General features: G+C 39.9%; 1 protein-coding gene across 4 annotated transcripts in view; it reads left to right on the forward strand.

Annotated features, from left to right (window-relative positions):
• The window catches only part of LOC124010106 (acid-sensing ion channel 1C-like), a 169,298-nt gene extending 152,340 nt beyond the window's left edge, over positions 1–16,958 (forward strand). Inside the window, exons 4-11 of one of the 4 annotated variants that reach the window (XM_046322459.1) lie at positions 1,374–1,524; positions 1,721–1,777; positions 2,032–2,185; positions 5,094–5,185; positions 7,998–8,077; positions 8,310–8,381; positions 11,261–11,313; positions 12,987–13,133. In XM_046322459.1, the coding sequence (XP_046178415.1) occupies positions 1,374–1,524; positions 1,721–1,777; positions 2,032–2,185; positions 5,094–5,185; positions 7,998–8,077; positions 8,310–8,381; positions 11,261–11,313; positions 12,987–13,065 (738 nt within the window). In that variant the 3' untranslated portion in view covers positions 13,066–13,133. Of the gene's footprint in view, positions 1–1,373; positions 1,525–1,720; positions 1,778–2,031; positions 2,186–5,093; positions 5,186–7,997; positions 8,078–8,309; positions 8,382–11,260; positions 11,314–12,986; positions 13,758–16,237 lie in introns of those variants that run through there. The other 3 variants (XM_046322456.1, XM_046322458.1, XM_046322457.1) reach the window with 3 other exon arrangements.
• Positions 16,959–18,000: the final 1,042 nt, after the last annotated feature.

Raw genomic sequence — 18,000 nt, forward strand, 5'->3', positions numbered from 1 at the left:
TGAAAAAAACTGTTTGCATGTTCTTCACAAAGAGGGCAACAGATGCTACTGAGCCAGATGTCTATGTGTCAGGGGAGAAGCTCCAGGTGGTATCCGATTTTAAGTACCTTGGCATCATACTTGATTCCAACCTCTCTTTTAAAAAGCATGTGAAAAAGGTAATTCAAATAATTAAATTCAATCTAGCTAATTTCCGATTTATACGAAATTGTTTGACTACAGGTAGCAAAACTGTACTTCAAATCTATGATACTCCCCCACTTAACATACTGCTTGACTAGTTGGGTCCAAGCTTGCTGTACAACAATAAAACCTATTCAGTCTGTCTACAAACAGGCTCTCAAAGTGCTTGATAGGAAGCCCAATAGCCATCATCATTGTCACATCCTTAGAAAACATGAGCTCTTGAGTTGGGAAAATCTTGTGCAATACACCGACGCATGTCTTGTATTCAAGATCCTTAATGGCCTGGCTCCCCCTCCACTCAATATTTTTGTTAAACAGAAAACCCAGACATATGGCAGCAGATCCACAAGGTCTGCCATGAGAGGTGACTGTATAGTTCCCCTAAGGAAAAGCACCTTTAGTAAATCTGCATTCTCTGTGAGAGCTTCCCATGTCTGGAATACACTGCCATCAGACACACATAACTGCACCACATATCACACTTTCACAAAATGCTTGAAGACTTGGCTAAAGGACAATCAGATTTGTGAACATGGTCCCTAGCTGTGTGCTGCCGCTTTCCATGTTGTCTGTAGCTTGTGAGGTATGGAAACACTTTGTTGCTTTTATGAATTTTGTCTTGCTGCTTTTTGTTCTATGTTGCTCTGTCTGTATGCTATGTCTTGCTTGTCCTATGTTGCTATGTTGCTATGTCTATGGTGCTATTGTCTATATTGTAATTGTTTTTAATAACCTGCCCAGGGACTGCGGTTGAAAATTAGCCGGCTGGCTAAAACCGGCACTTTTACTGAAACGTTGATTAATGTGCACTGTCCCTGTAAAAATTAAATAAACTAAACTAAACTAAACTAAACAAGTTTTAATGACTCCAACCTAAGTGTATGTAAACTTTCAGGACAAGACCTGACCTGCATCACTGATTTTCTGCACGGTGTCTGCTTGTTGCTTCTGTGAGCTGTGTTTATCAGTTACACCGTTGTCTGTGTGGAATATTCTTGTAGATGTGAACAGAAGCCAGTAAACAAGTCTTTATTTCATTATGTTCCCTTATTAAATGTTCAATACATATGTTTGATTTTTTGTCTGCTTGTGTGCACTTTTATTTTGGATTTCCTGCTGGGCTTGACTAGATGTTGTTGAAAGTGGCCAATATACTGAGGGGAAATCTATGCTCTGTTCTGTCGCAGCTTCAGTACCTCCCTCCCCCATGGGGAGACTGCAAGTCCACTCCCATCGACTCTGAGTTCTTCTCCACGTACAGCATCACAGCCTGCCGTATCGACTGCGAGACACGCTACCTGGTGGAGAACTGTAACTGCAGGATGGTCCACATGCCTGGTACTCACACACATCTTGGCTTGACCGTCACATAGTTCCTCAATGGAATATGATTAATAATGTTTTCTGTGTTGTTGTTGTTATTCATAGGAATATGTAGTTATGTTAACATTACATTTTTGTTTTGCCCCTCTCTCTCTCTCTCTCTCCCGCTGTCTCTCTCGCTCTCTCTCTCTCTCTCTGACATGTTGAATAGGGACCTCAACAGTATGCACACCAGAGCAGTACAAAGACTGTGCAGACCCAGCTTTAGGTAAGGCCGAAACAATGGTAATGATATAAGGATTAGGAATATGAACCAGTTATCACTGATCAGTAGATACACCAAACAATATTTTAGTTTGTGATATGAGTACGAAAGCGTTTATACAATACAGCATTTTGAAATAAGGAACTGCTGAGCGGCAAAGGTTGTTTTTGCAGCTTCTTTTGAATTGTACTACGTTTTATCATGGGGCCTGTAGTGATTTGGGCCCAGGACTCCCATTCTATTGTCATCCCCCACAGACTTCTTGGTAGAGAAAGACAACGACTACTGTGTGTGTGAGACACCCTGCAGCATGACACGCTATGGCAAAGAGCTGTCCATGGTGAAAATACCCAGTAAAGCCTCTGCCAAATATCTGGCCAAGAAATTCAACAAAACTGAACAGTACATCGGGTAAGTATCTGGATAGTTACAGTGAGTTAACAACTTCAAATTGATTTAGTCTCAAATAGCCGCCTGTCCCTTTTAATAGTCGGCAATGGTACACATTTCAGCAAATGAATGACTGTTTCTGTAACGGTCTGAGTGTAGTGGGTGAGGAGTCAGGCGCAGGAAGCAGAGAGTTCAGGGGAGTGCTATTTTAATGCACAGAGAAATGGCTAACATAAGCCAACCCTCACGAAAACACAGGGCGTAATGAACAAATAAAATCCCCCAACCAGGGGGACTTAAACTGTCCAGAAAAAAAAACACAAAATGGGAAAACACAAAACCCATAGACGTGCACACAAGTACACCAAACAGACGGTCACAATAATTAATCCCCCACAAGGAACCAGGCGGGCCGGCTGACTAATAAAGCCTTACTACTAACTACCTAACTCAAAACAGGTGCACTCAAAAAACACATAAGGAGGGGGAGGAAATAATCAGTGGCAGCTAGTAGGCCGGCGACGACGACCGCCGAGCGCCACCCGAACGGGAGGGTGAGTGTCCTTCGGTCGGAGTCGTGACATTTTCAAATAAACGCTGGGTCTAAATGAATTGTTTCCAATTTTACCATGAATTGTTTACTAGGTTTAACGTGAGATTTGTTGCATTAAATAATTAAGTAATGACTCTGAAAAAATATGGCAATCATCTGTTTTTATTGCCATTAAGAAATTGACAGCCATTGGCTGCTAACAGCTGAGAACTGCTAGCTAGCTGGCTAGCATAAAAACAGCTAACAACTTCGGGAGTACGGAACCCCAGAAATCATGCTCTAGTTGCGGATTACGCTCTAGTGGCAAAAGTGACGAAAACTGACGAAAATGCACAGTCAAAGAGGAGAATAATTATTCTGTCAAGGAAGTTTTATTTTACTTAGAGAGAAGACATGTAACACAGTGCTTAAATGATAACATATTAGTGCAGGAAATAAACAAATGTATTAAAATACTGGAAGTGGACTACAGTTGAAGTCGAAAGGCTACATACACTTAGGTTGGAGTCATTAAAACTTGTTTTTCAACCACTCCACAAACTATAGTTTTGGCAAGTCGGTTAGGACATCGACTTTGTGCATGACACAGGTCATTTTTCCAACAATTGTTTACAGACAGATTATTTCACTTGCAACTCACTGTATCACAATTCCAGTGGGTCAGAAGTTTATATGCACTAAGTTGACTGTGTTTTCAATCAGCTTGGAAATTTTCATGGCTTTAAAAGCTTCTGATAGGCTAATTGACATGATTTGAGTCAATTGGAGGTGTACCTGTGGATGTATTTCAAGGCCTACCTTCAAACTCAGAGCCTCTTTGCTTGACATCATGGGAAAATCAAAACAAATCAGCCAAGACCTAATAAGAAAAATTGTAGACCTCCACAAGTCTGGTTAATCCTTGGGAGCAATTTCCAAACGCCTGAAGGTACAACGTTCATCCGTACAAACAATAGTACGTAAGTATAAACACCATGGGACCACACAGCCATCATACCGCTCAGGACGGAGACGCATTCTGTCTCCTAGAGATGAACGTACTTTAGTGTGAAAAGCGCAAATCAATCCCAGAACAACAGCAATGGAACCTTGTGAAAATGATGGAGGAAACAGTAAAACAAGTCCTATATCGACATAACCTGATAGGCCGCTCAGCAAGAAAGAAGCCACTGCTCCAAAACTGCCATAACAAAGACAGACTACTATTTGCAACTGCACATGGGGACAAATATCATACTTTTTGGAGAAATGCCCTGTGGTCTGATAGAACAATAATAGATCTGTTTGGCCATAATGACCATCGTTATGTTTGGAGGAAAATGGGGAGGCTTGCAAGCCGAAGAACAATATCCCAAACGTGAAGCACGGGGTTGGCAGCATCATGTTGTGGGGGTGCTTTGCTGCAGGAGGGACTGGTTCACTTCACAAAATAGATTGCATCATGAGGAGGGAAAATTAGGTGGATATATTGAAGCAACATCTCAAGACATCAGTCAGGAAGTTAAAGCTTGGTCGCAAATGGGTCTTCCAGATGGACATTGACCCCAAGCAAAGTTCCAAAGTTGTGGCAAAATGGCTTAAGGACAACAAAGTCAGGGTATTGGAGTGGCCATCACAAAGCCCTGACCTCAGTCCTATAGAAAATGTGTGGGCAGAGCTGAAAAAGCATGTGTGAGCAAGGAGGCCTACAAACCTGACTCAGTTACACCAGCTCTGTCAGGAGGAATGGGCCAAAATTCACTCAACTTATTGTGGAAAGCTTGTGGAAGGCTACCAAAAACATTTGACCCAATTTAAACAATTTGAAGGCAATGCTACCAAATACTAATTGAGTGTATGTAAACAACTTCAGACCCACTGAGAATGTGATTAAATAAATAAAAGCTGAAAGAAATCATTCTCTCTACTATTATTCTGACATTTCGCATTCTTAAAATAAAGTGGTGATCCTAACTGACCTAAGACAGGGATTTTGTACGAGGATTAAATGTCAGGGAGGGTGAAAAACTGAGTTTAAATGTATTTAGTGTATGTTAAATTCCGACTTCAACTGTATGCAAATGAGCAAAAGCTGTGTACATTAAGGAAACAGAAGTCTCTATCTATTAAGCGCTTGTTGTGTTCAGTGATTTAAGCAAATAATCACCCTGGCTATTAATTGAAGTTTTACGGTAAGTGACGTAACGATCAGAGGTTTGCATTTTGATTAAAATAAATCATAATAAAAGTATGATATTGGTCTCCACCGTTCACCTTTATTGTGAAAATGAATGCAAAGTTTCTCAGAATTAGTAAATTAAATCAATCAATTGTATCTCTGAGATATATGTACGTTATAAAGTAACACCTTTTCGATGTATTTGTTTTTGTCTCTAGAGAAAACTTACTAGTCCTGGACATCTTCTTTGAGGCATTGAATTATGAGAAGATTGAACAGAAGAAGGCGTATGAAATTGCAGGGTTACTTGGTGAGCGATTGTTTCAAGTTTTCCCATCAGGTTCATGATCTGTTTTTACGACTGAGAGGAAACGCACTAGGCCTGAACATCACATCCTCAGCAAGCACTACACGTTGTCCCATTGTGTGATCATGCCTGCTGGTCTAAACTCCTTTTGAGACTATTTTCTTTGAACCTGTAAGACTCGGTCGAATGCATTATCAGAATGTACTTGAAAAGAGCACTCAGTCAGGAGAGGCAGATGAAAAGCAAAGTCTGGATGGACAGTTTCTGGTCTGAGTCTGACAGCTCTCCTCATCTTGCTGAGAGACAGAGCTTAAGTTAATGTTTCAGGAATCGTTTTGTGCACTATGTTTTGAATGATTTTTATTTCACCTTTATTTAACCAGGTAGGCCAGTTGAGAACAAGTTCTCATTTCCATCTGCAACCTGGCCAAGATAAAGCAAAGCAGTGCGACACAAACAACAACAAAGAGTTACACATGGAATAAATAAACATACAGTCAATAACACAATATAAAAAATCTATATATAGTGTGTGCAAATGATGTAAGATTAGAGAGGTTAGGCAATAAATAGGCCGTAGTGGCAAAGTAATTACAATTTAGCAATTAAACACTGGAGTGATAGATGTGCAGAAGATGAATGTGCAAGTGGGGTGCAAAGGAGCCCAAAAAATGTTTTTAAATAACAATATGGGGATGCGGTAGTTGGATGGGCTATTTAAAGATGGGCTATGTACAGGTGCAATGATCTGTGAGCTGTTCTGACAGCTGATGCTTAAAGTTAGTGAGGGAGATATGAGTCTCCAGCTTCAGTGATTTTTGTAATTCCTTCCAGTCATTGGCAGCAGAGAACTGGAGGGAAATGCGGCCAAAGGAGGAATAGGTTTTGGTGGTGACCAGTGAAATATACCTGCTGGAGCGCGTGCAAGGGTGGGTGCTGTTATCGTGACCAGTGAACTGAGATAAGGCGGGGCTTTACCTAGCAAAGACTTATAGATGACCTGAAGCCAGTAGGTTTGGCGACGTATATGAAGCGAGGGCCAGCCAACGAGAGGATACAGGTCGCAGTAGTGGGTAGTATATGGGGCTTTGGTGACAAAACAGGTGGCACTGTGATAGACTGCATCCAATTTTCTGAGTAGAGTGTTGGAGGCTATTTTGTAAATGACATCGCTGAAGTCAAGGATCGGTAGGATGGTCAGTTCTACGAGGGTATGTTTGACAGCATGAGTGAAGGATGCTTTGTTGCTGAATAGGAAGCCGATTCTAGATTTAATTTTGGATTGGAGATGCTTAATGTGAGTCTGGAAGAAGAGTTTACAGTCTAACCAGACACCTAGGTATTTGTAATTGTCCACATATCAGAACCGCCCAGAGTAGTGATGCTGGATGGGCGGGCAGGTGCGAACAGCGATCGGTTGAAGAGCATGCATTTAGTTTCACTTGCATTTAAGAGCATTTGGAGGCCAAGGAAGGAGAGTTGTACGGCATTGAAGCTTGTCTGGAGATTAGTTAACACAGTGTCCAAAGAAGGGCCAGAAGTATACAGAATGGTGTCGTCTGCATAGAGGTGAATTAGAGAATCACCAGCAGCAAGAGCGACATCATTGATATATACAGAGAAAAGCGTCTGCCCAAGAATTGAACCCTGTGGTACCCCCGTAGAGACTGCAAGAGGTCCGGACAACAGGCCCTTCGATTTGATAAGAATACAGTGATTGACAGAGTCGAAAGCCTTGGCCAGGTCGATGAATACAGCTGCACAGTATTGTCTTTTATCAATGGCGGTTATGATATCGTTTAGGACCTTGAGCGTGGCTGAGATGCATCCATGACCAGCTCGGAAACCAGATTGCATAGCGGCGAAGGTACAGTGGGATTCTAAATGGTCGGTGATCTGTTTGTTAACTTGGCTTTTGAAGACCTTAGAAAGGAAGGATAGGATAGATATAGGTCTGTAACATTTTGTGTCTAGAGTGTCTCCCCCTTTGAAGAGGGGGATGACCGCAGCAGCTTTACAATCTTTAGGGATGTCAGACGATACGAAAGAGAGGTTGAAAGACAGGGTCCAGATTGTCTAGCCCAGCTGATTTGTAAGGGTCCAGATTTTGCAACTCTTTCAGAACATCAGTTATCTGGATTTGTGTGAATTAGAAATGGGGGAGGTTTAGGCAAGTTGTTGTGGGGGGGTGCAGGGCTGTTTACCGGGCTAGGGGTAGACAGGTGAAAAGCGTGGAAAAATGCTTCTTGAAATGCTCAATTATCGTGGATTTGGTGGTGACAGTGTTTCCTAGCCTCAGTGCAGTGGGCAGCTGGGAGGAGGGGCTCTTATTCTCCATGGACTTTACAGTGTCCCATAACTTTTTGCAGCTTGTGCTACAGGATGAAAAATTATATTTGAAAAGGCTAGCCTTTGCTTTCCTAACTGCCTGTGTATATTGGTTCCTAATTTCCCTGAAAAGTTGCATATCACAGGGGCTATTCGATGCTAATGCAGTTCACCACAGAATGTTTTTGTGCTGGTCAAGGGGAGTCAGGTCTGGAGTGAAACAAGGGCTATATCTGTTCCTGGTTCAAAATGTTTTGAATGGGGCATGCTTATTTAAGATGGTGAGGAAAGCACTTTTAAAGAATAACCAGGCATCCTCTACTGAAGGAATGAGGTCAATATCCTTCCAGGATACCCGGGCCAGGTCGATTAGAAAGGCCTGCGCAATGAAGTGTTTTAGGGAGTGTTTGATAGTGATGATGGGTTATTATCTGTCTGACTGTGGTATTGCCTGTTTATGTCTTTTCATCTGTCATCCTCTTTTCAGGTGACATTGGTGGGCAGATGGGTCTGTTCATTGGAGCCAGTGTTTTAACGATATTGGAAATATTTGACTACTTATATGAGGTAAAGTGGAGGCATTCACATTTGTTTAATCACTTAAAAGTATTCTCAAGTAGTAGAGTTAGGGTTCTATGTTGAAAGTACACAATTCATTCAGGATGATGTATTTAAATGTAATCAAAAATACGAGAAACCCTTGTCCTAATGATGTTGTCTGTCTATATGGTTTTAAATGTTTTCAACTGTTTGCACTGTCCGGTTTGTTGTGATGTTAACTAGACACTCTTGTATTTAGGTATTTAAGGATAAAGTTTTGGGTTACTTCATGCGCAAGAAACGACCGCAGCGTTGTCCAAGCGACAATCTGGTAATTTGAGTCTCCCACAATGCACTGGTTTGTAGTTCTGCACTGCACTACAAACAAAGTAAAGCACTGTAATGTGTCAGAATCTCAAGCTTTTTTCATGACCAATCAATGACAGATGTGGAACGCAAATCAAAGTGAGCACTTTTTCTTTAGTTATATACAGTGCCTTCAGAAAGTATTCATACCCCTTGACTTATTCCATATTTTGTTGTGTTATAGCCTGAATTCAAAATGGACTAAATAGATTTTTTTCTCATCCATATACACACAATACCGGATAATGACAAAGTGAAAACATTTTTTTAGAAATTTTAGCACATTGATTGAAAATGAAATACAGAATTATCTAATTTACATACAGTACCAGTCAACATTTTGGGCACACCTACTCATTCAAGGGTTTTAAAAATGTATTATGTGACTTGTTAAGCAAAATTTTACTCCTGAACTTATTTGGGCTTACCATAACAAAGGGGTTGAATACTTATTGACTGAAGACATTTCAGGTTTTCATTTTGTTTTCATTTGTAAAAATGTCTAAAAACATAATTCTACTTTGACATTGTATGTTGTGTGTAGAACAGTGACAATAACATCTAAATGTAATCCATTTCAAATTTAGGCTGTAAAACAAAAAAATGTGGAACAACTCAAGGGGTGTGAATACTTTCTGAAGGCACTGTATATACCCAAAGTCTGGTTCCAAGGTAGTGAAAAAGCCCTGAGGTTCTATTTCTGCATGAGCTATCTGCATGCACAGTTGCTTCAGTCTTGGAGTTTTTCCAGTAAACTGATGTGGTGGAAAAGGTTAGATAAAGATGCCCTGGCTCCACTACTGAGATAACTGCAGCTGCATGTGCCAAGGAGGTATGTCTCCTACTGATATTTTTGTAAAACCGATAAACCAAATAATACATTTAAAAAACTCTAAGACTGAATGAACAGGAACTCTTTAAAATACACTTCTGTTGTTACTTGGCTTTCAGCTCTTTTTGCATTATGTGTAAAATAGAAAGTCCAGTTGGATACTGCCTACAGATTTGGACATGTTGACACTTGGATACAGTTTGACTTACAGTATCCTACAAAAAAAGCAGTTTAAAGGGTCTATTGTAATTTAAACAGTCAAAAGGTATATAGTAATTTAAACTGTCGAAAAGGCAAGAGATGTTTGACAATTAATATCATAGATATGGTTCTGTATTTTTATTTGTTTGTTCAAATGGAAATAACAGGTTTATTCAGAGCATTCTACATGACAAAGAGGAGAGAGAAGTAAACAATTTCAACTGGATGTACCCTATGAGAGATCCGCTCCAGGCATAGAATAGTTTCTTTAGTATCACATTGTGTCAGCACTATCACTCTCAGCTTGATACTGGTAGAACCCATCATATCTGAACAGCTAAATCTGGACACATAGAGAGAAACCCTTCTCCCAAACCTGTTTTCATGCCTGTTGACTTAACTGTTTCTTAGTGAATCAACAATACTATGCATGCCAGTCTCTCTTGGCTAAGAGTTAAGGAAATACACTTCATCACTTATTGCTTTAATAAGAAACATGAATGTGTTGGAAATTCAATTTGCTTTGCATAGTCAACTTACACACAGCACTGATACACTTACACAGAACCCCAGGGGTCTTTTCACAGTCCCCAGGTCCAGTACAAATTCATGGAAACATCCAGTATTATACAGAGCCATGATTGCATGGAACTCCCTTCCATCTCATATAGCGCAAATTAACATCAAACCTGGTTTAGAAAAATATATATAAAGAAACACCTCACGGCACAAAGCCTCTCCCCCGTGTGACCTACTTTTTATGTGTATGTACTGACATGTATGTGTAACTGATAGATGCCCACACACACTACATGCAAATGTTTTTTAAATATATGTAAATTGTAAAGTATGTTGTCTGTAATGTCTTTTTCGTTGTGTGTCGGAGCCCAGTAAGACTAGCTGTCGCCACTGGTGTCGGCTAATGGGGATCCTAGTAAAATCAAAACAGAGTAGAGTAGAAAAAAGACCTTTGTGGCATCCCAACAGTTTTTCCTCAGGCTTCAGCATTATAGATGCTTTTCATCAGCAGGAACCAACAATGTTATGTAACATACCCTGACTAGAGGCACATACTGCAACATGAAACAAGGACATGGAGCTTTAGGTGGATGTAATGCTGTTTTACTGTAACATTGTTTCTCCACCCATGTCATGTAATCATCCATTATTGGAGGCTTTCTTTGCATTGAAACATAATGATAAGCCATCTTTAATAGCTTTTACTGTCATGTTCCTCAATCCTCTTCTCCTTTACTTCCAACTCCATTCACCTCCTCTCCTCTCTAACCACCCAATGAATCAACCTAGATGAGATCAGGACAAGTGCTATATGAAAACAGTCAAATAAGAAATGCATATTAATGTTAAACATAGTGGTATGATAGTTCTAAGACTACTGACTACATAGTACATTAGATGGCATGTAAGACGAATGGCGCCAATAGCAACCCTTTCATATCAAGACAGTATATTAGTGATTTCTATTTCAATTAATGTCTACAATTTTTTTTATTACAAAAAACATACATGGGCAGAGACTAAGAATGGTTTCTTGCTTTTTCAAATGTCTCTGATTTTGAGACTTTCATTAAAATTAAATGGCTGAATGGAGGTAGCTCTCTGTGACATTTATGTATTGGTGTGCAGCATTCTTCTCTGTAACTAATCAATTACACAGGGTTGTAGCCGAGCCATTGTGCACAGACAGACTTGCTTGGTGGGGCCACTTGTTTACTTACCTATCAGCTCTGCATTGTATTTTAATTTCATTTCAGTCACCCTCATCTTTCTTTTCATCATGTCTATTCCAGGAGTTTCCAGAGAACCCAACCAGCCCTGGTGTCACGCCTAATCATGCCCCCAGGTAGCAAACCCCATTGATAATAGCTCCTCCCACCCATACTGTCCTTCCTTTTCAGACATTCTGGGAACCATTTCATACATCATTTCCATTCTGGTTAATGAGATGTTGGTTCACCTGAAGCTAGTTTGGTGGGTGATTTTGTAGAGATGTTGGTTCAGCTGAAGCTGGTTTGGTGGGTGATTTTGTAGAGATGTTGGTTCAGCTGAAGCTGGTTTGGTGGGTGATTTTGTAGAGATGTTGGTTCACCTAAAGCTGGTTTGGTGGGTGATTTTGTAGAGATGTTGGTTCAGCTGAAGCTGGTTTGGTGGGTGATTTTGTAGAGATGTTGGTTCAGCTGAAGCTGGTTTGGTGGGTGATTTTGTAGCGATGTTGGTTCACCTAAAGCTGGTTTGGTGGGTGATTTTGTAGAGATGTTGGTTCACCTGAAGCTGGTTTGTTGGGTGATTTTGTAGAGATGTTGGTTCACCTGAAGCTGGTTTGGTGGGTGATTTTGTAGAGATGTTGGTTCACCTGAAGCTGGTTTGGTGGGTGATTTTGCAGAGATTTAAAACATACTAGTAGTGATCACTTTATACATTTGTTTTTCCAACATTGCGTTAGGTCAATCTTCCTAAATACAATACAATGTATTTTCTGTGGAGTCTATTCTGAAATCAATGACTCTTAATGCCATAAATAGGTTTGCTGTGTGGATTTTTCATTCTGAGATTATTATCGGTTTATTATAAACAATGAATTGTTTGGATTCTCCATCTGTTAAGACAATTTGGGACTCTGCTATAAGAAAATTAGCTTCTTTCGTATTGTTTTCACTGAATAATAAAGATGCTTTCCTTCCCTTAGGATAAAATGCAGTTTCCTGAGAAAAATATAAATGTGTATACATACATAATTAGTTGTAGATGGCACAACAAAAGCTGATCCGCAGGGGATCATCTACATATTGCTTTCCTTCAGCACCAAGGTCCATTTAAGGGGACCATTTTACTGGAATCTGTGTCCAATAACATCACTAGATGCATTCCTTTGTGATGCTATCACAGGTCTGCATGCAATGCAGTTTGCATCAAATTAAATGGTTCTTTGTCTGCTGAAATAGCTATCTACATCTACAGTATGGCTAATGCTTCTTTTGAACCCACATATCAGCAATATATTAACTGAAACAGCCGCAGTTGCACTAAACGTATGCAGACATCATGTGGATGTCGATGAACATGTAGGAATCAAGATACTAACATAGAGACAAGGACTAAAAAACTGTTTTGTTTTCTCTTTCCCTTCTTCATCCATACCATACCCCTCTTCTCTTTCTTCTCTCTACCCATACCCTGAAACATAACTGACCTACTTTAAATGTCCCCTACACTACCAATTTAATGTTCACCCATTTGTATTGTATTATTTTGTCAATGTGTGTACTATGCTTTCAACCCTCTCCCTCTGTCTGATGTATCAATGATGGTTAACGTCATGTTATCTACATCTATTCTGTTTCCACTTGGTTCTGGTTATGTTAAATTGTCCCTCTTTTTTCCTATTTATGTCACATCCCCTCCTATTTTTACTGTGACCTGTGTGCCTCTCGATCTCCTCTTCTCCTCCCTCCCTCATCACCCCTCCCTTAATACGGTTGAACTCCTCTTCCCTCCCTCCCTTCCCTTGTCTTACAGAGCACCTGTGACACCCTCCGGAGTCACTCGGACAGTCTCGGATTCACGCCGAACATGTTACCTCGTCACCCGACTCTAGGCAACTTTGAGGAGTTTGCTTGTTGACGACATAAAGCAGGGTGGGGGTGAAGGGGGGGGGCACGTGGGATATTCGGGGTTTGACAGAAAACTGTGAAATAACATGTATTATTACAAACATGGTTAGTGTAGAGTAGTAGGATCTAGCGATTGCCTGATTAGAAATAGAACACTATCATAAGAATAAAACCATTTCCAAAGCAGAACTCAGGTGACGGACATATCAAGGCGTCGACGAAACTATTTATTTGATGTTCCATTCATGTTGCATTCTATTAAACAGGGTGACATTAGTGTGTTTGAATTGGTTTTAATCAGCCTAGTAATGTATAAGACTAGTAATGTATAAGACTAGTAATGTAGATGGAGAGGACTTCAGAGTGGTCTCAGTTCATGTCAACTTATTTAAACCATTGTAATATACTCAACAAAAATATAAACGCAACATGCAGCAATTTCAAAGATTTTCCTGAGTTACAGTTCATAGGAAATATATGAATTAGGCCCTAATCTATGGATATCACATGACTGGGAATACAGATATGCACTTGTTGGGGTGTGGATTAGGAAATCCAAACCCCAGTATCTGGTGTGACCACCATTTGCCTCATGCAGCGCTAAACTTTTCCTTCGCGTAGAGTTGATCAGGCTGTTCATTGTGGTCTGTGGAATGTAGTCCCATTCCTCTTTAATGGCTGTGTGAAGTTGGTGGGAACTGGAACGCGCTGTCGTACACGTTGATCCCAAACATCCCAAACATACTCAATGGGTAACATGTCTGGTGAGTATACATGCCATGGATGAAATGGGAAATGTTCAGCTTCCAGGAACTGTGTACAGATCCTTGCAACATGGGGCCATGCATTACCATGCTGAAACATGAGTTGATGGCGGCGGATGAATGGCACGACAATGGGCCTCAGGATCTTGTCACTGTATCTCTGTGCATTCAAATTGCCATTGTGCTCGTTGTCCTTATGCCTGCCCGTACCATAACCCCCCCCCCCTCACCACCACCATGGGGCACTCTGCTCACAACGTCATCAGAAAACAGCTCACCCACACAACGCCATACACATGGTCTGCGGTTGTGAGGCCGGTTGGATGTACAGCCAAATTCTTTAAAACAACGCTTATGGTAGAGAAATTAACATTCAGTTCTCTGGCAACAGCTCTGGTGAACATTCCAGCAGTCAGTATGCCAATTGCATGCTGCCTCAAAACTTGAGACATCTGTGGCATTGTGTTGTGTGACAAAACTGCACATTTTAGAGTGTCCTTTTATTGTCCCCAGCAGAAGGTGCACCTGTGTAATGATCATGCTGTTTAGTCAGATAACTGATATGCTACACCTGTCAGGGGGATGATATGCTACACCTGTCAGGGGGATCTTGGCAAAAGAGAAACTAACAGGGATATAAACAGATTTGTGCACACAATTTGAGGGAAATAAGCTTTTTGTGTGTATGGAACATTTATTGGATCTTTAATTTCAGCTCATGAAACTTGGGACCAACACTTTACATGATGCATTCATATTTTTGTTCAGTGTAGCAGTCAGTTCTGGTGTGCTGAATATCAAATTGAGAGGCTAGCCATGGTTAGCATGTGTAGCATCAGCATAGCCAGGTCCATTCATTAGTAGAATCAAGAGGGGTTTTTAAAGACATATTCATGTTACCACTCTGTCATTTATAACTAATTGAGAGTAAGAGAATGCAGATTTCAGTGATGCCCACTCAACTATGATCACAATGCTCAAAGGAGAACAGCAGACCTAACTTGAACCCCCCAGTAATAGACAGTTTGCAGTAATTATGCTGCCTTCGTACTCAAATGATTCTGTTTGGAGATTGATCCTATCACTGATTTGAAACTATAAACCATCAAGTAATGAAATCCTCTCGCGTTAGGTCCCCGGAAGATAAACTATTGCAAGATAATTGTATGCAATTCTTTGTTTACAAGTGACATATTGGAAAGTAGAAAAAAAAGTGTTTATGTTTTCACATTTGAACAATCACAACTTTTCCATGAGATTTGGGGAAAATAGGAACATGTCCCATTGTTATATATAGTGCTCCACATGCTTTCTATCTGCTTATTGCTGAAAAAATGTACATCAATGACAACATTTTCTTCTGTCATGGTTTCCCATTTTCACTGGAAATGGACACTCTTCACAGGAGTCTGCTGTAACTCAGCCCCCCTCTTAATCACCACTTTCAATAGAATAGACAAACAAGCAAGATGATCCACCAAGCTTAAAGTTAGTTTATGTGGGTGTTGTTCAAATGGTTTTGTTCCATGACCATGGCTTTCAACTGCTACAAATACACTCATTAGCACAAGTCCCCTGTGATCGTAAACTATTCCCTATTGGAAACTAGTGGAGTACAAACATTGTCAAGGTGGTGTTCTATATATTGATTGAAATGTGTAAATACCAGATCAAAATGCCATTAAGAAATTCAATCTCGCTCATATGTTGATATGTTTATAGTATGTATAAAAAAAGGCAAACAAATATATCCATTACTGCTGTTGCACCATAAGGGAATTGGAGGACAAAGGAGCTGCAGACTTGCCATACGAGCACACAATGGCCTACCCCAAGAGTCCATTAGTTTGTGTTGTTATCCAAGTGGACCTCAAGTGTCTTCCAGTTTCTATTTCATTTTAGGACCGGACACAGAGTCGAATTTGTTAGATGCCAGAGGCAGTTTAATACAGTGCTTCAAAAACATACATGTCCCAGGTTCCCTACTTTATTCAGTTCAGTTGGTTTAAAACACTGAAATGCATTGTATAATTGCATTGTTATATACTATTGTTATTGGAATTCCAGTACATGTAATAAGACTAACTTAAGTCAGTTTGTGATGTGTAAATTATCAAATATAATAAACTATATATTTAACCATCTTCCTACGTACATACCTTTTTTTTGTAAATATTTTGTGTCTATTTTCTCTTATGCTACTGTTCATGTTGATCTTTGCATTAATTATCTATGTGAAATTAGTTATAGTCATGTTAAACTTTGTTATGTGGTCATTGTAGGGAAAAGAAACCAGAACACTTTAAAGGGACATCTGTAGCTTTACCTTTTTTTCCCATGGAAAATGTCTAATTCTAGAAGTTGTATTTCTATGCTTTTGTCTGTTTATTAGATGACTGTTGATGAGAAGCACAAAGAACTTGAGATCAGCCTTGGTTCCTGAGCCAATTACCTCCCTCTCTGATCAAGACTGGCTACCTTATTGGCACGTCTTATATCCAACTATGTATCCTGGGATAAGCCTTGTCTTGGGTGAGACTAGAACCAAGCCAAACATCACTCAGTAAGGGTCTCTTTTTTGAAGTTGTAAACTTTAAGATATGGTTAATCAGTGTTTTGTTATGAGCAATAAATGCATTGGTCCAAAAATAATGTAATTGTCAAATCAATGCTATTAACACTGTTTATTTTCAAGTCTGGTCACACAGCTCTTTGTACTGGGTTACCACAACTGATGATGTGACATTGTCTTGGTGTTAACTGTGTGTCCCATTGTGGTTTGGTCTTTCATGACAATGTGGAGGTTAGTTATAAAACTCACCACCAAGGGGGTATCACCTGTCCTTCCTGAAAAAAATAAAGTAAGTACTTAACAGAAATCAGAATACATTGCAAATATTTGCTTTTGCTTATGCTCTAATTTACATTCAATTCATTATAAATCAGATTGAAAGTAAAACAGGTAGCAAATTTAAGGGGTTAACGTTTTATGAATACTTTGTACTACGTGCAATACTGTGTCCCATACTAGAATCCTTATCTACCCCTGCCTTAATGCCAATCAAAGAATAGCAGAGCAGAAGCAACACAATAGTCAGTAGTCTGAAACAGAATATGGACATGGTCCTGTCATATTTGAATAATACCTCAATACTGGTTGTGCTTATTGATTCAAGTCTTTTAATGGGTATTTTATAGCATAATAAATTACAGCCAAGTAGATGAGTGTTGTATATTTATGTCAACTAATAGTCTAGACCTTCATTCTTGCAGCTTAATGATGTGTATTGTTATTGCTCCTCACCTCTTTTCCTCCTTGCATGATCATTGTGTACTCCTCCTTGTGTATAATCAGCCGCCATGTTACTTTCCTATTTTGTTGGGAGCGAGATGGTTAATATCCATGTTGTGTGGTAGGGTACTGTTCAATCTTTAGAATGAAAAAATCTTCATGAAAAACTAAGCTTAGGGTTGTGCAATATTCAGTGACCATGAAGTATTGAACATGGGGCTGAGAAGCCGGGATATGTTTCCTGACAACAACAAAAATATATATATTTTACGTACAGTATGTGGCCACTGGCTTGAAAGGAATGTTATTCTTCTGTAAGACTGGATCTTACAGAGAGTAGATTATAGTATGTCTCACACTGTTGGAGGCCTACAGACAGCTGTGGAACTGAACTAGGATCAACTGGCACTATGTACTGTATGTATATGATACTTCCACCATGTGATTGACCTTAAATATCCATTAAATAATGAATACCCTCTCCTAATCAAGTGTAACATTCTCAATCTTACATGAAACATCACGTGCAGAATTATCTGGAAATGTAATCAGCATTTTTTTTTATTCTTCTATGCATCATAATTCATGTAATTACATGTAGATCATGTAACACCATCTTTATCTACCCGTAAACAATCAATCAATCAATCAAATGTATTTATCAAGCCCTTCTTACATCAACTGATGTCACAAAGTGCTGTACAGAAACGCAGCCTAAAACCCCAAACAGCAAGCAATGCAGGTGTAGAAGCACAGTGGCTAGGAAAAACTCCCTAGAAAGGCCAGAACCTAGGAAGACCCCTAGAGAGGAACCAGGCTATAAGGGGTGGCCAGTCCTCTTCTGGCTGTGCTGGGTGGAGATA

The sequence above is a fragment of the Oncorhynchus gorbuscha genome, linkage group LG22, assembly GCF_021184085.1.
Source record: "Oncorhynchus gorbuscha isolate QuinsamMale2020 ecotype Even-year linkage group LG22, OgorEven_v1.0, whole genome shotgun sequence".
NCBI classification, from domain to species: Eukaryota; Metazoa; Chordata; class Actinopteri; order Salmoniformes; family Salmonidae; genus Oncorhynchus; species Oncorhynchus gorbuscha.